Source organism: Manis javanica, chromosome 14 (assembly GCF_040802235.1).
Source record: "Manis javanica isolate MJ-LG chromosome 14, MJ_LKY, whole genome shotgun sequence".
Taxonomy (NCBI): Eukaryota; Metazoa; Chordata; class Mammalia; order Pholidota; family Manidae; genus Manis; species Manis javanica.
In genome coordinates, this window is record NC_133169.1 from 17,709,541 (window position 1) to 17,732,218 (window position 22,678).

The 22,678-nt window shown below is 36.1% G+C and overlaps 1 protein-coding gene across 1 annotated transcript in view; it reads left to right on the plus strand.

Moving 5' to 3' along the window:
* USH2A (usherin) overlaps positions 1-22,678 on the plus strand; it is a 721,517-nt gene that overhangs the window by 202,833 nt on the left and 496,006 nt on the right. Inside the window, exon 21 of the mRNA XM_073222145.1 lies at positions 18,704-18,934. Coding sequence (XP_073078246.1) covers positions 18,704-18,934 — 231 coding nt within the window. The remainder of the gene's footprint in view (positions 1-18,703; positions 18,935-22,678) is intronic.

Consider the following 22,678-nt stretch of genomic DNA (forward strand, 5'->3'; position numbering starts at 1 on the left):
CTCCAGAGCTCAGCCACTACTATCAGTCATAAAGGTGTCATGACAATTATTAGAAGTGTTCAGGAGTCTTCTTATGAGGGCTTAGTATACTTATTCCTTCTGTGTTTACCTTTTCCAGTGGGGTTGAATCTACCCATTCCTGATTTATAGGACTAAAGGCAAACATCCAGGACTTAATGGCTTTGGCATTTTATTTTGCCTTCATTGGACAGGCAGCAGCATAATTATTAATTGATGTATCATTAATAAGATGCTCCTCATTTATAACATTTAAATAAAAGATTTATTATCAAGTATGATCTTATTCAGAAATGATTTGTGTAAATTTTTGTTTGCTTCAATTAGAATGTGATTTGTACAAACTTGGTAACATGTATTACTTACTAAGACCTGTATAATTCAATTACTTGCATTTAGTATATTTTCAAATTACTTTTTCTGGTTTAATGTCCTGGTGCTCTTTAAGGAAATGTCCATATGCGAGGAGGTTAAGAGACTCCTAGGCAAATGACAGATACTGTGCAAAATAATTAGCTATAAAAATATTCCCTACAGTTTCTTCCAAACTGCTTCAGGTCCAGTTCTGTTATTTGTTTTGTCTTGTTCCATTTGGCTGAAATGATCACACCCAGGTAATTTTGTTTTTTCAAGTTTTCCGTCAATGACAGTAACTCCTAAATTCTAAAAATGATGTTTTATTAGCTTTATAACTGAACTCCTTATATTCTTACATATCTAGTCTATACGATTTCACATGTATGCATAGACTTGGAGTTCTTAGATTGTACAGATATTCTCCTATAAGACTATATATTCGTTTTTTATCATTATGTGCTACTATATTGTTAGAGGGTTACTGAATGTGGAAAACAGAGGAAGGTTCCCTGTTCCCTTTTGAAAAAAAATGACATAATTTGGGACAAGAGAAAAAAAATTAGGAGAGGAATCAGTCTTGCAGGCTGGAGAAAATGAAAACAGAAACAGCACAAGCTGAATGTTGGCCTGAGGAATAACGAAGCATAGAGTGATCCTAACCATGTGATATAGCAGAACTGAAATCATGGCTTTTCAGGGTTGTAAAACATTTGAAAGTCTTCTAGTGTGACCATTTAGCTAAAGATAATACATTCTTTGTAACATTCCTCCCAAGTGTTTGTCCAACCTATGTCTTTAGTGGTAGGCATACCTCTCAGGCAAATCCATTCATGCCATGTGTAGAGACCTCTTTTGAAAAGTGATTTCTTGTATTGATCCAAAATATCTCCCTGTGGTTTCTATTCATTCTCATTTTACTCCCTTGGGAGCTGTCCTCAGTTTACTTCATCTGCCTCATGACATCACTTCCAATAACACTTGCAATAATTATACCACCACCCAACTCTACTGCCCTTCAGGGTGTATAATTCAGGATCTCCCATCTGCATCTCACATGCCATAGTTTGCAGCACCATTAGTACCAGGACTCTCCTCTAGATGAGATCCAGTGTGTATTTTCAAAGGTGCAAACAAACTAAAAGAACTGAAGGGACACAGGCTTGTTCCCAGAGACCAGATAGATCTTGGAGATGAAAAGAGAAACTCAGGAAAAATGTCCATGAAATAGAATAATGCCCAATGCACCAATGATAATATCTTTGCTAATATCACCCACCTTGGTTGCACCAAAGAGTCTCTGTGGCCCGGAAGACAATACACCCAGTGCTGTGTGCCACTCTTGCTTTAGTTCCTGAGGCGGGGCCGGGCCTTTCCCACCCACTGGAAGATTAGTGAAGGGAAACTAATGTAGGCAGTATGAGTCCTCTCTGACTCTTTATCCTGAAAAAATGGAACTCAGAAACATATTCTTTGAAAGCCATGAGCTGTGTAAGTTTATTGACTTTTAAATATAAGAGCTTATTTGTATATTTAGGGGAAAAAATGATAAGCCAAAATGCCAGGACTTAACTCTGGGCTATTGCCATCTTCTAGATGTGTAACCTTAAGTAAATTATGTTACATCTGTACCTTAATCTTCCAATTTAAAAATAAGGATAATCTATTTTAGTTAATACATGTTAAGTGTTGAAAACAGTGCCCAGCACAGAGAAAACACTCAGTAAAAACTGTTATTTTTATCGTGATCATTGTGATAATTATTACATAATACTTTTATCAATCACAAAGCAAATGTTATAAAATGTCGTGTTATCAAAATCAGTAAATTTATTTTACAACTTTGGTTCCATAACATTGCTACAACATAAACATAACTAGGCAAAGTCCTAAAACTAAGGATTTTGATTTTTTTATTGAAGGATACTTGATATACAATATTATATTGGTTTCAGGTACACAACACAGTGATTCATCAGTTACATACATATTAAATGCTCACCCCAACTAGTGTAGTTACTATCTGTCAACATAGAAAGATGTTACAGAAATATTTCATCCCTGTGACTAATTTATACTGTGATTCAGATTTTGTGCCCCTTTATCCCCTTCACCTATTTCACTCACCCACCCCTCGCCCTCCCAGCACCAATCACTCAGTATCTATGAGTCTATTGCCGTTTTGTTTATTTTGTTTATTTTTAGATTCCACCTATAAGAAATAATATATATTTCTCCTCATGGTTTATTTCATTTAGCATAGCTTATGTAAATCCATCCATGTCATCACAAATGGTAGTATTTCTTTTTTATGGCTGAATAATATTCCATTGTGTATATGTAATGCATCTTTATCCATTCACCTATTGATGAACACTTTGATTATAGAATCTGATGAAGTTTTTATTGTCACAGCTAGAAGTAATGGACTGAAGTCCATTATAAGATAATACTTAATTGTCCATCCTGAATATGTCCATAGATTGAGATTTTTGTATTTCGAAGAGTAATTTTCAAAAAAATGGTCTATTGACATTCCTCCAGGAAAACACACTTACATTATAAGTGTTCCTGCTGTGGCAGTGTCTGTTTATTTCTGAGTAAATATTTTCTTGATGCTTTTACATAAAGTAATATATCTGTGGTTATTAATGTTATGTGTCAACTTTGCTAGGCTTTGGTATCCAGTTCAAACTTCTTTCAAACACTAGTCTTGGGAGCATGATACCTCCCGCTTTGTTGTTCTTCCTCAAGATTGCTTTGTTATTCGGAGTCTTTGTGATTTCTTATAAATTTTGGGCTTACTTGTTCTAGTTCATTGAAAAATGCCTCTCATATTTTGATAGGAAGTCCATTGAATCTATGAATTGCCTTGGGCAGGATAGCCATTTTGACAATATTAATTTTTCCTATCTATGAACATGGGATAGATTTCCATTTATTTGTGTCTTCTTCAATTTCTTTCATCGGTGTCTTACAGTTTTCAGAGTACAGGTCTTTCACCTACTTGGTTAGGTTTATTGCTAGGTATTTTATTCTTTTAGATGCAATTATAAATAGAATTATTTTCCTGATTTCTCTTTCTGTTAGTTCATTGTTAGTGTAAAGGAATGCAACAGATTTCTGTATATTTATTTTGTTATCTTCAACTTGGCTGAATCCAGCTATTAGTTCTAATAATTTTTTTGTGGAATCTTTAGGGTTGTCTGTATATAGTATCATGTCATATGCAAATAGTAACAGTTTTGCGTCCTCCAACACCAGTTTTGATGCTTTTTATCTCTTTTTCTTATTTAATTGCTGTGGCAAGGACTTCCAGTACAATGCTGAATAAAAGTGGTGAGAGTGGGCATCCCTATCTTGTTCCTGATCTTGAAAGAAATCTTTCAGCTTTTTACCATTTTGATGTTAGCTGTGGGCTTGTGGTATATGGCCTTTGTTGCACTGAAATATATACTCTTAATACCCATTTGGTTGAGAGGTTTTATCATGAATGGATGTTGAATTTTGTCAAATGCTTTTTCAGCATCTATTGAGATGATCATATGTTATTTATCTTTCCTTTTGTTAGTGTGGTTTATCACATTAATTGATTTACAAATATTGTACCATGCTTGCATTCCTGGCATAAATCTCACTTAGTCACAATAGATGATCCTTTTGAAGTATTTTTGAATTCGGTTTGCTAACATTTTATTGAGGATTTCTGCATCTATGTTCATCAGGGATATTGGTCTGTAGTTTTCCTTTTATGTAGTGTCTTTTTCTGATTTTGTCATTAGAGTGATGCTGGCCTCATAGAATGAGTTTGGAAAAATTCTCTTCTATATATTTTTTGGAATACTTGAGGAAGGATGGGTATTAGCTCTTCTTTAAATGTTTGGTAGAATTCAGCTGTGAAGCCATCAGTTCCTGGAGTTTTTTTTTGGAGTTTTTGATTACCAATTCAGTTTTGTAATTGGTCTGTTCAGATTTTCTGTTTATTCCTTGGTCAGTCTTGGGTGATTGCATTTTTATAGTAATTTGTCCATTTCTTCTAGGTTGTCCAACTTATTGGCATATAATTTTTTTGTAGAATTCTCTCAATTCTTTGAATTTTTGTGTTGTCAGTTGTAACTTCTCCTTTTTCATTTCTGATTTTGTTTATTTGTGTCCACTTTCTATTTTCTTGATAAATCTGGATAGAGGTTTTTCTATTTTGTTGATCTTCTCCAAGAAGCATCTCTAGGTTTCATTGATTTTTTTCTATTGTTTTATTGTTCTCTATTTTGTTTATTTCTGCTTGTTCTTTATTGTGTCCCTCCTCTACTAACTTTGGGTTTCATTTGTTCTTCTTTTACTTGTTCTTTTAGTTGTGAGGATAGACTGTTTGCTTGGAGTTGCTTTTGTTTCTTGAAGTAGACCTGTATTTCTATGTACTTCCCTCTTAGAACCACTTTTGTTTCATCCCAGATATTTTGAACTGTTTTTTGTGTTTTCATTTGTCTCCATGTATTGTTTGATTTCTCTTTGATTTGTTCATTGATTCACTGGTTATGTAGAAGCATGTTGTTTAGTCTCGAAGTTTTTGCCTTTTTGTTATTTCATATAATTGATCTCTAGTTTCATACCATTTTGATCTGAAAAGCTGCTTGAACTACTTCAACCTTTTTGAATTTATTGAGGCTCTTTGTGTGTACCAATATGTGATCTATTTTGGAGAATGATCCATATGCACTCAAGAAAAATGTGTATCCCACTGCTTTTGGGTGGAACATTCTGTATATATATGTTAAGTCCATCTGGTGTAATGTGTCATTTAAGGCCTCTGTTTCCTTATTTTCTGTCTGGATAATCTGTCCATTGATATAAGTGGGGGGTTAAAGTCTATATGATGTGTTGCTGTCTATTTTCCCCTTTAGATCTGTTAGTATTTGTTTTATATATATATAGGTGCTTCTATGTTGTATGCATACATATTTACAATTGTTATATCCTCTTGTTGGATTGCTTCCTCTATCATTATGCAATATCCTTCTTTGTCTATTGTTAATTTCTTTCTTTTGAAGTCCATTTTGTCTAATACAAGTCCTGCTATGCTTGCTTTTTCCCTTTTTTATTTGCATGAAACATCTTCTTCCATCCCTTTACTTTCAGTCTGTAATGTCTGAATTTAGGTCAGAAAGAAGTCTCTTGTAGGCAGTATATTGATGGGTCTTGTTTCTTTATCCATTCTGCCACCCTAATGTTCTTTTGACTGATGCATTTAATCCATCTACATTTAAAGTGATTACTGATAGATATGTACTTATTGCCATTTTATTAATTGTTTCTGTTTGTTTTTGTAGTTTCTCTCTTTCTCTCTTATAGTCTTGTGGTTTGATGGTTTTCTTTAGTGGTATGCTTGGATTTCTTTTCTTTTAATTTTTTGTATATCTATTATAGGATTGAAGGATTGTGGTTACCATAAATTACATAGTTTTCTAAATATATAACAATCTGTATCAGGTTGATGGTCACTGGATTTCAAACACATTCTAAAAGTACTAACTTTTTTATTATTCTTCCTCCATACTTTGTCTATAAGGTGTCATAATCTACATCTTTTGTGAAGTTTTGGTGGAGAAAATCTGCTGATAGTCTTAGGGGGTTGTACTTGTAAGTAACTGTTTGCCTCTCTAGCTGCTTCCAATACTGTCCCTTTATCTTTAATCTTTGTCATTTTAATTATTATATGTCTTGGTATTGTCTTCCTAGGGTTCCTTTTGTTAGGGGCTCTCTGAACTCCCAGACCTGTCTATTTCCGTCCCCAGACTGGGGAAGTTTTTCAGCAATCATTTGTTCAAAGAGACTTTCTACTCCTTTGTCTCTCTCTTCTCCTTCTGGTACCCCTAGAGCTGTCACACAGCTCCCTTAGCATCTTCTCATTTTTAGAAATTCCTTTTCCTTTGTTCCTCAGCTTGGTTGTTTTCCTGTTCTCTATTTTCCATCTCATTGATTACCACGTCTAATTCCAGCACTCTACTATGCATTTCCTCCATTGTATTTTTCATTTCAGTTATTGTATTCTTCAGCTCCGGGTGTCTCTTTTCAAATCTTCTGTCTCTTTGCTGAAGTTCTTATTGAGATCATCAATTCTTTTCCACAAGTCAGTGAGCATCTTTATGATAGTTACTTTGAAATCTTTGTCAAGAAGATTGGTAATCTCTGATTTATTTAACCCTTTTTCTGGTGTCTTATTTTGTTCTTTTGTTTGGAACATATTCCTCTTCCTCTTCATTTTGTCTGGGTTTCTGTGTTTCTCTTTTTGCATTAGATAGATCAGCTATGCCTCCTGGTTTAGAAAGTAATGTCTATGAAGTGGGTGTCCTGTGGGGCCCAGAAGCTCAGGACTCTTTGCACACCAGTGCCTGTTTCTCCTTTGTGCTGGAGCTACAGTTGCTACTGTTGGGTGGGGCCCTCCTTTCTGCCTGTCTGCTGGTAGTGGCTGATCCTCACAGCTCACCTCTGTGTAACCTTTGTGTGATGTGGGGGGCTTCTGGGATTTATTATGGGCAGCACAAAGTGTGCCTCCTTGTTAGGAATGGCAAACTGCTACAGTGCTTAGTACACATTGGAGTGCTGGGGTTGAGCCAAAGGGCAGGTGGAAAGTTTAGAACTGGGTCTGGCAAGCATCTGTCCAGTTGAGCTGAGGGAGGACTGGTAGAGCCAGGAAAGAATAGTCTGACCTCTGCTTGCCACTCAGCAAAATGGACTGCTGCTGGGCTGAGTGTGCCAGGTGAGGAAGGTATACAGGGGAGCTCCTCTGCAGGGTTGAGCCACCAGGAGAGAGTTGGAGAGTTTGAAGCTAGCTCCCACAAGCCCCTGATCAACTTGGCTGAGGGAGGGCCAGGAAAGCCATCCATCCTCTGCCTTCCAGTGAGCAAATTTGGACTGCTGCTCAGCCAAGTGAGCCAGGTGGGCAGGTAAACAGGGAAGTGCCTCTGTGGGGTTAAGCCACCAATGCAGAAGATGGAGCATTTGGAGCTGGTTTCCTGAAACACCCGAGCAGTTGGTCCAAGGGAGAGCTGGGAGTGTTGTTTGCCTACACTGTCTCCTCCAGAGAGAGCTATAAGGGTTTGTCATTCAGAATTATGATACTCATCTCAAAATATTACTCAAAAACTCCAGGTTTCACCCTCAATCTTCTGGCATGCTTCCTGCTGCTAGTAAATCTTTCAGACTGCCTCCTCTGTGTTGGGTCTCAGTGGGACTGATAGAGCATGCCTGTCCTCCACAAGTGACAGGAGTTCCAGCCTCTCAGAATGTTCCAACTCTCCCTGGTGTCCAGCCCTGTTAATCACTAAAGCCCAGTGCAATGTGAACTGTGTTCTCAGAGAACATCTCCAGGGCCACGTGTGCTGGGTTTCTGAGTACTTATCCCCTCCCCACTCTGTTCCTCTCCCACTCATGGACTGGGATGGGGAAGAGGTTGAGTTCTGACCAGTCACAGCTCTACCGCTTTACCCTTCTTAATATGATCCTCTCTTCTTCACCAGATGTAGACGGTCTGTTCTGCAGACCTCAGGTAGTTTCCAGGGTTAGTTGTATTTACTGTAGTTGTTTCCTTGCTGCATATGTGGGAAGAAGTTTTTGCCTTGCTCTCCTACTCTGCCATCTAATACTAAGGAGTATATTTCAAAAATAAACTTTTGGGAGCTAGTGTCTAAAATCTATATTTTTCAGTTCTGTAAGGGTCTATCATTCAGAATTATGATACTCATCTCAAAATAGTGCTCAAAAACTACAAATTTCAAATTTTATGTTTATAAGTTAGAGTTAACAAGGTACATGACCATATTCTTACTGTATTTTATTGTGAATGCCTAATTCAGTAAACATCTATTAAGGGCTTACTATTTAATGTACTGTGGGGTATTCAAAGATAATCCATTTAAAGATACCTTAATAATGTCTGCATTAAGGCATTGACATATAACAGATAGGATTAACACCATGGGGGCACGTGAGAAAAGTTCAAAGAATGCTACAGGAACATAGAATCTGAAATAGATAACTTTGATTTGGGAGATTGGGAAGTTATGTCAGATTAAATGGCATTTGAGATGGACTATAAAGGATTGGTAAAGACTTTTTTCAGGTATTTACTGAAAGTACGTATACCATGCTAGTCACTGTTTTAGAGATGGGCATTGTTCCACATATAAATATGATTAAAACTAAGGTTTACAAAGATTCTGGCAGTAGAGTGTAGAACAGATTAGAAAAGAGTGTAAATAGAGTGTTGTAGACTTTTCTAAGAGGCAATGAAGGAATAAATCAGATAAACAGAAGTAAAGATTGAAAGCAGGATCAATGGAGTGGCGTCAAGAAAGAGAAATCCATAGATTACAAAGAGGGAAGAATTGAAGATGACAGTAAATATTGTAGACAATGGTGACACCATTAAATAAAACAGGAAAGGTGAAGAAAGAACATATGGGAGAAATAAACCCATGAGTTTAAGTTTGACCATTGATAGAAACACATCTATGACAATTATAACATGCCGGGAGCAGAAAATGCAAATCTGGAGCTTAAGAATGAGGCAGATTTGTAATCATCTACCTGGGAGCTAAACCTATGAATGCTAATGAATTAGTGAAGTCAGAGAAAATACAAAATAAAAGTTCACACCTCAGTAAATTCTTACATTTCAGGAGGAAGAGGAATGAAGAGAAGAGAGAAATGGTCAGTTAGACAAAGAACCTAGAGAGAGGGATCAGAAAAGTCAAGGGAAGAAAGAATTCTAAAAGGTTGTCTGTAGCATCATAGACTGTAGGAAAAGCAGGAGAAGTATGAACTAGAAGGAAGTTGGGGGTCGTCGATGACCCCCTAGGGAGCACTTTAATTATCATGGTTGGGGGAGAAGCTGGAATGTAAATGACTGAGCAGTTGCTAAAGAAGAGGTAATGGTAAATTTAAAGTGTGTGGTTCTTTGTTCTTTGCCAAAATTTTCCTTCTCTCTGATTTCCATTTAAAAAATTACATTAACTGTTTCCATGTGAAATTCTTTCTTTTCTGAAGGAAAAGCTTTTTTAGTAGTTGTCTAAGAAAATCTTTACTTCTTAATTGCTTATGATGTTTTTCCGAACTCTGTGATTCTTCATCTGCCACACACAGAATAAAATCACTTGGATGAAAAAAGTATGAAAAAATAATTTTTTACTTGCTAGTTAATTTATTTTAAAATACGCCATTTTCAGGGGTGCTCAAGTCAGTGAGAATGAATGAACATATTTGTTTTTATTGGAATCCAAGGCAAAGCCCAGCAATTACAGATCTAATATCCTTCTTGCTGCCTTTATTTTCAGTAGATGAACACGTTTCTTTTCTAACATTTTCCTAAGATTAAACATCTGGATATAACTAATAAATAATAAGATATACAAATAGACAATGAGAAGGCAAGTCCTTTTGAATGGTCAACAGATTTGGTATAGGAAGGAGTAAATGTTGACTTGCAGTTTACGATTCTTCCTACTCTGTTTTTTCCAGTCATAAGATTGCAATTTGGTGGATAGGTATTAATCCAATGAAGTTTAAAGGATTTTTGGGAAATTTAACTCTTAAGTCTAAATGTAGTTCATATGAGTTCATTATCAGAGATCAAAAAAGCCAGCAACCATTCAAAAACTGAAAAAGAGCACCAAAAATTAGCAGTTGTATTTAGCCTTTCCAAAGCATTGAATCATGAATGTGTGTTTTTGCCTTAAATCCCAATTACAGAAATCAAAAAGATACATGTAAAGATTTATGTTTTGTTAAGAAGCTTGGGAGTTATTCTTTGGTCTTTTTTGTTGTGAATATTTTTGTCAACTAGAGACATATTTAGAATTGGTGTATTTCAACCATAATATTGCATGGATAGTCCTTTAGTTCTGGTGCCCAGGACAAAGCCTGAGAATGGGTTGGAGGGAGGTACTATCCCACGAACTTCTCTCTCCATTGCAGAAACTCAAGTCAGGTCATCGGTGGCTTTGGAGTTACTTCTGGGTGTAGGAGAGTAATGAGCGGATGGCTGGCCTAATTGAAGATTACCCTTTTAATCTAAGGAATTTGGGTGCTTCCAAATTAAGTACAATTTAAACCTTTCTTAAGAGAAATTCCTTTTGGATACCCATTGCTGGAGGACCAATGTGATGTTTCCTTGGCCAGTCACAAATTTTTAACCTCCACACTGCAAGCCTAGAAATGCCCACTCCCATTAAGCAAGTAATTAGTGGTGCATTAAGTTTTTTTTCCCAATCCAAAGTAAAATATACAGGCTGTTTACAGCTCAGTTGAAAACACACATTGTTTTGCATGCAGGTACCTAAGTCTTTTCATTGTGAATAGGACCCAGAGTGATCAAACAAGCACTCTTAATATGTTAATTTATAATTTTAATTACAACAATCTTGTATATATAGTCATTAGTGAATACTAATATAAATATTTTTCTATCTTTTTATTCATAATGCATAAACCAATCATCCAGTTCCTTCTCTGAGGTTGCCTGTTTTTGTCTCATAATACAATCTTTGTTCTTAGTTATGAATGCATTTTGTTCATTCCTGTCTTGAATAATCCCTCATTAAGCCAGTCACTTTCTGCTCCATGCTAAAAAGGAAAAATTATCATGCAAATGTGGCATGCCATATTAAAAAGCACATTACCAAACACTTTTGTTGCTGTCCTTCAATTAGTTTCCCTTCTTTGAATTTAATTCCATTTGTTGTTAAACTACTGACTTGATGTATGGACTCATGAATCTGAGGCTGGTGCCAAGAAAGAGAGAGAAAAAATCAAAGTGTCTTCGAGGAGCCGCAGAGGCGAACTGAAATGAATTTGCTTCACCTTTGACAAGAACACTTGAAGCGCACTGGAATCCTCCGGTGATTCAACTTGGCTAATTATCCAATTATTTATTTCAAGAATAAAGGCACTGTTTTACAATTAGGGAAGTGTAAAGCAATCTGAGAAATTTGGTAATGACAGATGACTTAAGTAACTTCTAAGATAAACAGTTATCTGTGCAAACTTGTCTCCCTAAGTGTTTCCAGGCTGCAGCTCTTGTATCTAAGCATCCGTGGAACCCTGGGTACAGGGAAGGGTTTTTTGTTGGTTTGCTTTGCTCTGTCAACAACAGAAATCATTTTACCCTTTTAACCAATATGTCAAATTTCCCTGGCTCTTAAGCAATATTTAAGTTGTATTTCTCTTGATTAAAATCTTTTGGTTCAGAGCAATACTTTTTAATTGCCTAATGATATAAGTCAGTTCTTAGGAAAGAACCGCACATTTAGGAGTTCATTTGCAATATAACTGAAAAATTCATTGCATGGCAGTAAAACAATTTACTGTTAATTACAAGGAGAAGAATTTGCTGTAGCATGCTCACAGATTGCCATGAATCATGCAGCACTCCTAGAGATTTATAACAGATGTGTAAGTGGGATGAATTAGCAGGGTTTAATAACAGAGACACAAATCATGCAGACTTCAAGGAGCTTTAATTGATATACTAGAATGTGACGGGCATGAATCACTCAGCCATTCAACAGCACTGTAACATATGGTCAGCTCAATATGCTGCATCTTAAATCGGTTGGTGAGTCGTTGGTTGTCCCATATGGTGGAAGCAATATATTTTTCATGATTAAAAAAAATACATCCATTTTTTAAAGAAATATGATTGTAAAGCATGTTTGTTATTGAACAGTCACCTGAATGCCAAACCGGTTTTTTTTTTAATGATTTTTTTTTAACATGGCAGCTTCCCAAAATAAATAGCAGCTACTACTTGTAATACCAGATCGCTGGAGGCATTATGCGAACCAAATCAGGGCTTGTTGATACAAAGATTCACAGCAAAGCCTATAGAACACAGCTGACGGGTAGTGTGACTGTCAGGGAAATCCTTCCGGACTCCTGGTAAAGCAAACACATGAAAGGAATGATGTCATTTTCAGAGAAGGTCAGGCATGCCCGGGTTGCAAACAGAATAAAATGAGTTGAATTGGAGACCCTTAGCAGGAGAGAGAAGTGGCTGCGATAATATCGTGACACCTAATAGGAACGACTGACTGTAATATTTTATACTAACTTCTTAATGAAATGTTCAATCCTCTAGGAGAATTCTAAAGGAAATCCTGACAGATAACGAACAGAGGGTAGTACCAATTCTATATCATTCTCGAAATACTGTTTTGGTGTGTGAAACAGGTATCCTGGTGCAGAGCTCATAAGGGGTCACATGCAAAAATCTTTTTATTGAAACCGGGACCTGGTAGCTTTCAAACAAAGCCTTTGCAGCATTAGTAAATCTGACAGACTTGAAAAAGGAATATTGCAGTCTTAGAACTGTGGCTGCCAGGATTTAATGTCAACAATTAAAATTTATTTTGATCCTTACCTACTGTTTATTACTGTTTGTATACACAACAGACCTTACTAATACAGAGATGCACTATTAGATGGAATTACCATCTGTTCAGAGGGAAATGCTGGCATCTGTCTTAGATGCTAAAACTAAAATGATATTATTTCTAACAAAACAAAATTAACTGCTTTTTACTCACCAACTTAATTTCGAATGTGTGGATTCACCCAAGGAGAAGGCTTGTTGATAAAATATGTAATGACCTCTGTCACCAAGTCTGCATTTAGACCTGTGACTTCGGCAGGCGCTTTATTGGCCTTTTGGGCCTGCCGGAAAGGCCTGCAAAATGAATACTTTTTAAACCACTGCTTTAGCATTAACTCCAGGAAGTGTTTAAAACAACACAATTAAAATATGTATAGTTTGACTGAATCAGAGAGGCTATAGTATGCAAAATATTTTGATAGATGTGCCCCAACTAAATATAAGGAAATAAATTACGTAAACAGACATTCATCTGATCAAAGTTGCCATAGGTCTCACAGTGACACCTTTAGGAAAAGAGAAACTGTCTCCTTTCTGTTCAACTATTTTTAATTTTTTCCTACACTGACATATATAAAAGATTTATATTGAATACCCCTTCTTTTTTTTTAAGCCTAAGTATGCTGTTAAAAAGGTCTCTAGCTTTTGGAAGTTAGAGAATTTGAAGTATCAAGGACAATCATAGTTTCCATGCTGATGCTGGATCAGGGATGCCTCTCTCTGAGAAGCGAGACTTCAGTTCTTTGTATCTACAATTTATATCTACAAAATAATAAATTGTGTCACATCAGCATTTAATGCATGTACACACTGCATTAACTGTAACTGTAGTACATTTATTTGTGCTAGAGGAGACTTGAAAATGATTAAAAAATCAATACTTTGCTGTCAGAGAAGCAAGTGTTACGATGCATTTAAGTAGTTAATTGCATAAGCCTCATAAAAGCTTCAAGTTTGGGTAGCAAGGATGCCATAATTAGAGTCCAAGCAACTGCCTTTTATTAATGGCGGACTCTAGGGAACAGCGTTTGCTGTCATCATTGCTTCTGTTTTTGCAGCTCAGAAATCATGGATCGTCTTCTCTCTTCATGTGTGGGATGCTGGTCATGTGCAAGTTATCGCTGATGACCAGGTCGACAGCTAAAGTAGTGTTTATTTACCAAGGAGATGATTCTCCTTAAATTCTCTAACAGCAATGCTTTCTGGCCTTTCTTATGTCATAGAACACACAGAAAAATCACAACATTTTTTACTCCTCAGGGGTAAAGAAACAAGGTAACTCAAAGCTGATAAACTAGCTGACTTCCTAGAGGGCTGAGGAGACCAAAGTTCAGCACCCCTCCTGGCTTACTCGTTGAGCAACACTGCTTGAAAGTGTTCAATCACAGAATTGCGAAACTAGAAGATATCCTAGACATAATCAGGTCTTACATGCTCTTCAACAAATCAGGCACCAGAGAGTAGAGGGACCAAGTAATGGGTTAACCGATGTTCTACAGCTAGGGACCTAAAGAGCCAGTCTAGAACCCAAGCTTTCTCTTTTCCAGACCAGTTCCACTAAACATGTTCTCTCTTGAAGGAGACTAGTAAAAAAGAAGGGAATGGTAAAATAGATTTTTTTATTTTTATTTTGTTTACCCAGTCAGAGAATAAATAGTCAACAAAGGAATGCTGAGTGATTTCTGAGAATCTGAGGGAGAATCCTTTCCTCTTCTGGGCACTGATAGAAGGGCAGTTGCCAAGTACAAAATTATGGCTTCATATTTGGATTTCTTGAGGCCTGGTCCCAGTGTCCTTTCACAGGTGTTTTGGCCTTCTGCTTTTTGATGAATTCCATTTCCCATGACAAGTTTTGCATATCTGAGAAAAAGTCAAAATTATTTTCTATTGACAAGGTGCCTGAGGACATCTCATATTTGTCTGCCCCCTACATACTCCTGCAGTGTGGAAAGGCCATTCATTAATGGGTTCCTGTCTTCATAATAGAAAGTTGATGATGTTTTAAGGCATTGATACTGCCATGCAGTCTTCATAGAGAACAAAATCTTCCTTGGAAACAAATAAAGAGATTCAATTTTAAAGACCTGTCATCAGCAAGAGCTAATGCTTATTTAGTCTTCAGTTCTTATCCTATGGTGTTAACTCCACACTACATAAATTTTGCAAGTGTAAATTTATGCATTATGATGTGCTATGAATCAGATTTTAAAGTAAAATAAATGCTGCTTAAAGAAGAATGTCCATTTCAGAGCATTTTATAAAAGAATACTTATGAATGGAAGGGCTAGAAACTGGATTACCTATCTATTGCAAAAAAAAACAACATTGTAATTTTATTCCAAGTAGAAACACTGTATGTTTTTAGTCTCTGAAAGGATGGGTATGAAGGTCTGTTTTGTACTTTATATTTGTAAGAGGGTTTTCTAAGTAAAGACAGATAGATTTTGAAAGTGGATGACTTGTATCCTTTTGTAATATGTGTTATTGTCTAGCCGTAACAGTGCCTTACATTAGCATAGAAATGTTTTTGCAGAATCTAACACAGTTACGTATATTGTATTTAAAAGCAGTTATTATCAAAGTATTCTACTGAAAATGTATTATGTTGCAGATGGGAAAATGGAGCATATATACATTTTCAATTATGTTTATATAACCATGTATATTTGGAAATTAAAAAGTGAAAAAATATAATCTCTGAAAGTCTGTCAAATCCTTTCCATTATTCCATGTTATCTCTTAATTTACTGTTTTATGATTAACAAATTTATACCTACAATCCCTTTACTCTGATAATATGAGAAATAATCCTTTATTTCCCTATTTTATGGTAAGTCTGTGTTTGTGTGAGGGCGTTTAATAGTTCATATCTGTTTTTCTTCTCATTCTGTGTGTGTGTGTTTGTGTGTGTGTGTAACCAGTCTGGTTTAATTGATTGAAAAATCCCTCTCTGACCTTAGAGGTGCTCTGAAGATAATGGAAGGGAGCTCATTCATTCAAACAGGCTGAGCTGATTCCTCCAATGAAACTACAACATACCACCTGGAAGGTTGTTTGGTATTACTTAAGCAAAAGATAAAAATATGCATATACTCTAGTTCAACTTACTGTCTGTAGATGACTTCCCATGAATAGTCTAAATTGCTTGGTGGAATAATTCCTCTGTGAATCTAGAAGAAGTGGTGTACTACTTATTAAATAGTCAATATTAATTTTAATGGATTCTCAGTCAAAGAGTACCTTTATTGGGTAGAATCATTTTGCCAAGTGAAAAAAATAAAATGTATGCTTTCACTTTTAGGAGATATTAAAAAAAAATATGTCAAGTTGCTTGTATTCCTTTTCTTCTGTTTGGTTTGAGTCTGAATCTATATTCCTGATTAGGAGGTGACTTGGGGTCATGCTACCAACGAGGAGAGGATTGTGAGTACCGTAACAGTGCAGAGCTTCATTGCTATCCCCATCTAGCCGGCTGCTTGGAATAAAGTAAAAGACTGTCAAAGTCAAACAATGGGATCTTGAGGAAGAATCTGCTTTAAATAAGAATAAAACTGTACAGTTCTTAAGAAGTACAGGAGGTTGATTCATGGTTTCTCTAAATATTTTGTTAAAAATGGAAATCCTATTCCCAGCATACCACATAGGTATAATTTGTGATTCTCTAGAATGTTGCTGTCCAGTATGGTAGCCATAGCATAGTTAAGTTTAAAATGTGATAAATTAAAATTAAATACATCTAAAATTCCATTCCTGTCATGCTAGCCACATATCAAGTGCTCCGTAGTCATATGTGACGAGTGCCTAACCTACAAGACAGTAAAAATCTAGTGCATTTCCATCATTAGAGAAAGTTCCATTGGGTATCCCTGGAATAGATAGCATTTTTCAAACTAAAATGTTCAAGTCCTTGTGTCCCAGAGCACTAGCAAAATTCAAGTGGGACGCAGAAAATTAACATAAGAGTTTAAAATTCCTCTTTTGTGCTTCTAAATAGAAAATTTCAGACAATAAAAACAAAATATGTAATTGGTCCTCCATTGCTTTCCTAAGTTCAGGACTCAGAAATCTTTGATTCCTTCTTTCCCAGTTAAGTTGATAGCCAATAATGGCCTACGGAAATTTTAATACAAAGATGGAACTCCAAAACTCTGAAGAGAAGCTTAGTAGGAAAAGAAATTTCTGGATGGCTTAGCTTTATATTTTATTTTGAATTTTTTTGAAGATAGATCATAGCTTGTAGAATGAAATCTTTGAGAACCCACCATTTAGCTAATTTTTGGCAAGGAATACTGAAGGAAATCATGCATAAAATTTACAGATTCATACATATATAAAAATAAAAACATCACATGGTTTGCAGTGACAGAAGATAAACAAAATTGTTAATTATCTTTCCAAGTTGATGAACGTTTTGCTCGGTGCCCTCTCTTCTTTACAGAGAGTTAAAATAGAATCACAGTTAATTGCTTCTCTTTGGAAAGCTGGCCAAGCTTTCTAGAAAATAACAAATAGTAATTATTCTAAGCTGTTTTAAGGTTAATTTCTTTCCATGGTTGAAGGATATCAATTCCTGTATTCACATCCTTTAAACTGATGTTTATTGAAATGGGCAGACTTTGTACCTGAACACAGGTGTAAATTAGAAGTTCAGAGCCTTAGTTTGGGTCCTTAATAAATAGGCTTGGTGATTATGACATTTGTTCCTTTCTTTCGCCTCTCACATCAAGCTGACACACTTAGAGTGGGTATAAATGTTAGCTTACAAGCTCAACTGGTTAAGGAAAAAAAAAACTAAAAAGAGTTTCATTTTCCATTATTTAGTTGTTACTCAAATCCCCTTTGCAGTAGGTTGTAGGGAGACATTTCAGTCTCTGTTGCACCTTGGGTCTACCAGGAGCCTTCAAAGAATTGCCAGGGTCCCAGGAACTCAAGCATGCAGGGCCCCAGTGTGCATATGGTCACTCACTGCCCCAAGGCACTGGCCCTGCTTGAGGTGTGGTCACTTCAGGGTCCAGGAGGATGCCCAGAGTCTCTTGTGCCTGAACCAGTTTGTAAACCTCTCAGCTCACAGGCTCATTCCTTCATTTGGATGCTTTTGTTTGTCTTTCAGAGCGGTTTTTGCTTATTGTCTATTTCAGCAAGTTACTAAGTTTTAAAAATCAGATAGTTACACACAAAATGATTTTAAAAAATTAGATTAGCAACTTTGGTTCATCATTCCTGCTTTGGGTTCCATCTACTGGCCAGCACAAATGAGTGACCCTTTATCCCCACCCAGCTCTTCTCAGAGCCCACACTCCCTCTTGTCTTCCCAACTAGCCCATTCCAACCATTTCCTTCACCTGCTTGGCCTCTGTGAATCACAGCCCTGAGCTGATACTGTGCTAAGACAAGGGACCCTACCTTTTCGGATCAGTAGTCACTGGTAGTCACAGGCTGCAGGTTTTACCAGGGATCCTGCAGCTCCTGAGTGGAGTAGCTCCCACCTAGGTAAGGGAGCTTCCTCAGAAGGGGAAGCCATGACCCGTTAGAGACCAACAGGCACAGAAGCTGGAGCACTGGCCCATCTCCTTGGTAAAAGGAATCTGGATGGGGCATCAACAGATACGTGCTATCTATTATTTACCAGGAAAGAATAAAGAAATTATTTGCAAGAAAATAATTTCATTTAAACATATGAGTTTTGTGTTAAGTATTTGTTAGTCATTTAAATCGTGTTGAGTCACATTAAGGGTAAATTCTACCTTGCATTTTTAGTTCCAATACCATATAAATACTTGAAGCCATAACTGATTTGATTTTGAGTGTGATGCACATAAGTGCACGTATACATATGTGTGAATATCTGTGTGCAGAGAAGAGAAATGAAATTCTTGAATGTAACAAGTGCTTTCTAATATTTAGCACCAGCCCAGCTGAGGCCTCCTGTAGTTGAAGGAATCAACAGCACAACCATCCTTCTTAGGTGGCTTGTACCTGAGGACCTGAACGGACCCTCTCCTATTTATCAGCTGGAAAGGAGAGAGGCATCTCTGCTGGCTCCAAGCGCCATGATGGTGAAAGGAATTCGTTTCACAGGGAATGGATATTACAGATTTCCCAGCTCTGCTCACCCAGTCAATACAGACTTTACCGGTAGGCATGCTTGATATTACTTTATTTGAGGTACTAAGCCCTAAGGAATCATCTATTATTTGATATCTCTTTATAATGAATTGCTACTATGCCTATTTATAGAAATACTAATTCAGTCCTTTTGTAGCTTTAGCCTGAGTGTGTCAACACATCCATCTTTTTGGATTTTGGAAAGAAAGTGGGGTAAGTGGGGAAAGAAAAGAAAAAAAAAAGCATCTGGAAAGACAGCTTTATTGGATCAAAAAATGTGCTGGAAGTGGCTCTCATTTCACTATTAACCAGAATGTGTTCCTCAGAATATTTCACTTGTTCTGTGGAAAAAAAAAAGTTTTTTGGGCAAATGAGCCTGAACATTGCCAGGCTGCTAAGAGATTTGCAGTTCACATCAAGTGATTGAAACCTCTAAAAAGGATTGTAAGAAAGCCGTTTAACTTTGTTTAGCTAAGTATTCCTAACTCTTACTTGATTTAACTTCTGCTTTTTAAGTGTTACAAAAATTAATATCCCATGTTCTATGGAAAGCATTATGGGAAAAACTCATTTTGGGGAAAACCAGCCTTCTAAAGGCCGGGTCTAGGGGAAGGCAAGTGAGGTGTGTGCTTCAGGCACAGAATTTAAAGGCACCAAAAAACTCAAATATCAACAAAAATAATATTTTGATAAAATAGTCTAAAAAATGACAACTAATGCCAAAAAATACCTAGTAAAATATCAAAATTTTAAATAAAGGTAGGATCTGACCCTCATTTGCCTGACCCTGCCTTATTTGCCTCACCCAACTTCTGGTCTTACACTTCAAGTCCTGTTACTGCTAAGAATTATAGCTTTTAAAAGCACTATTTTGCTATAGTTGCAGAAAACTGCCACTATATTTATGGTACATCACATCCCCAATTTTTAGAAATTTACAAAAAATGAGATACATGTTGTTTTGTAAACACATAATGATATTAATTTAATCCATGAGAAAATCATTATCGAGAAAAACTCAGTCTTTAAAATCTTGCATATATTGAGGGTGATGAAATGGAATCAGAGCTATAAAATTTAGCTCAAATATCATTGTTTCATTTTTACATGTAAATGTAAAATAGTAAATAATTTGCTTTTAAGTGAGGCTGGCTGCTCATGTCAGTTTGTAATGAATGTTAATTATGTTCTAGCTGAGATGTATTGAGATTCATGCATGCTTTACTACTGGCCTGTACATCAAGATCTTCACTGAGTATTATTAGAAATTCAACCATTTAGCTCTCCTAAAATGCTCTGCTTCTGCTTGATACTCATAAAGGTCAAAGAAAGGCAAGAAAAGAAACAAACAAACAGGTATCTGGAAAAGAACCTATAGGTAAAGAGTGAAAGACTTGTTCTCAAATGGAAATGGAAAGTGCTTTCCTGGTCCACCATTTGGCTTGTGATGTGTTTCTTTGAGGGAACAGTGTTGCTTTCCGTTTAGCCGGGTGTAGTTTCTGTAAGCATGTCAGCTTGGATTTGCTGGCTAGCCAGCAGACAGATTTTCTATGCGATCACCTACTGTTGTTGCAGTGAAAGATAGAGTGGCCCATCCACTATTAATAAATTTAGTCGTCTGTGCCGTTTCCCTGACCAGCCTTATCATTGGAGGTGCAAGGGCTAGGGGCAGATGTAGTGTCTGGGAAGTTTTCCAAATTCCTCTTTAAAAAAGTTAGGCCATAAACACTGGCCTCACTAAGCAGGATCCTTCTGTCTATAACAAAGCCTCCAGCTGCACAGAAAATGTGTTTGGAGTACACAGCGTTTGAAGGACAAGGCAGAGAGACCACAGTTTTGGCTTCAACTACTCCCTGGAGCTTTGCTAATGTCTGGAGAATGAGAGGTTCTTCCGTGTTCAGGCACGTTCTGGGGCATTACTGTTTCTTTTTATTAGTAGCTGTTCTTAAGGCGCTCTTTTAACTTTTAAAGTAACCAGATCTGTATCAAATTATTGGCTTGATCCTTTGACTCAACTAGCAGGTTTAGTTGAATAATGTTATTGAGTTGGGCCATGGTTTAACTAAATTCATCTAATTAATGAGCTAAGATAAATTTACAGAAGGAACTCAGTAGCTTTCCTTAAACTGGCATCTTTCTTAAGTACAGAGGGGAGTGTATCATTAGCATTTTACATTTATTTTACTTACATACTCTCTCATTCAATCCCTCTACAACCCTGTAGGGTAATTATTTTTACCTTCATAGTACATGAGGAAATGAGTGTCCAATAACTGGCTCTCCCGAAGTACCACAGCTACTGAATTTCAGGGTTGAAATGTAAATTGGAAACCTTTGATTCAAAAGCTGGTGCTTTGCTATGGAGGTGGAAGGAGCATATATGGACAGTACCTTGGAAGTTGCAGAATAACAAACACCTAAGATAAATAAATCAGGATTGGAAGTAAAATAGCTGTCACCCAAAAAGGACTTAGCCAACACTCCTGATTTTTTGGGATTTGTCTTTGAGTGGTTAGCTTTTCGGGTAACAAACAGCAAATAGTGTTGGTGTTATTTATCTACATGCAAACCCAAAGACAGGTGGAGATCAGGTTTGGTTTTTTTTGAAAGAAATTATTTTAAGTGGACTGAAGTGCTATGTGTCAAATGGTGCCTTCACTTTACATTCCTATATATTTCATGCAGTTTTTATATTCTGAGGCCAATTTAGTGAGCAAATCTTGGAAATTTCTAAAATGATAAATTATATTTAATAGTGAATAATCATAAGAACTAAGATATCTTTTATTTTGATTTATTCATTTTGGAATCTCAAACTCTTAACTGACTTCCTAAATATGAATGGAGATATTCAAGTAACACTCAAAGACAAATATATGGTGATGTTTATTTTGGTTTATATTTTGTATATGACAAAATAACTCAGATTTCACCCATCAGTGATGAAATTTGTAAATATTCATAACATGTGTTCCATGGTAATGAACAATATATTGAAGATCTCAGTATAAATTATCTCCTATTTGTGGTTCAAGAAATAAATATCTTACATATCCTTCTTCCATGTTTGCTTTAAATATTTTTACCCCATATGATGTAATGAAAACAATTAAAATATATGAATATATGTCCTAATATGTTGCTTAATATTGTCATTAAGCTTAGTACTTACTATAAATGAATTCTGTCAAAATCTACCTTTGAGCAGTAGAAATATTAACCAGATGAGTCTTTTTGGCACCTGTTTTTGGTCCCTTTTCTTACAAGTGTTCTTTCAAAAATCTAATATCTGAATAGTGTATATGACTAGTCATTGATATCATAGTATGAATTTAAAACTATGTATTTATTCCCTATTCTATATGATTAAGAAGGCTTTGAGAACAGATTAAGTTTCAGATGCAAGCCTTGTTATTTATTAGCTGAATGTAATTGGATAAACCACTTAATCATTTTTGTGCCTCTGTTTCCTTTCCCTTAAAATTAGCATAATAATACTACTTATTGTATTGATATCTAGCAGGTAGGTGAGAATTAAAGGTGATAGCCCACTTGATGAACTTTGTACCATGTCTGCCACACAGATTACTTAATGGTCATTACATGTTATTAGCTATAGTTCATTTAACAAATATTTATTAAGTGCTTACTATGAGACACGAGCTTTTCTAAGAGTGTTCTGAAATTTATAAAATCAACAGTCTATTAATTCATTTACTGTTTACACATACATGATATATTTGCCTAAATGTTAAATCTAAGATATGAGTTCTT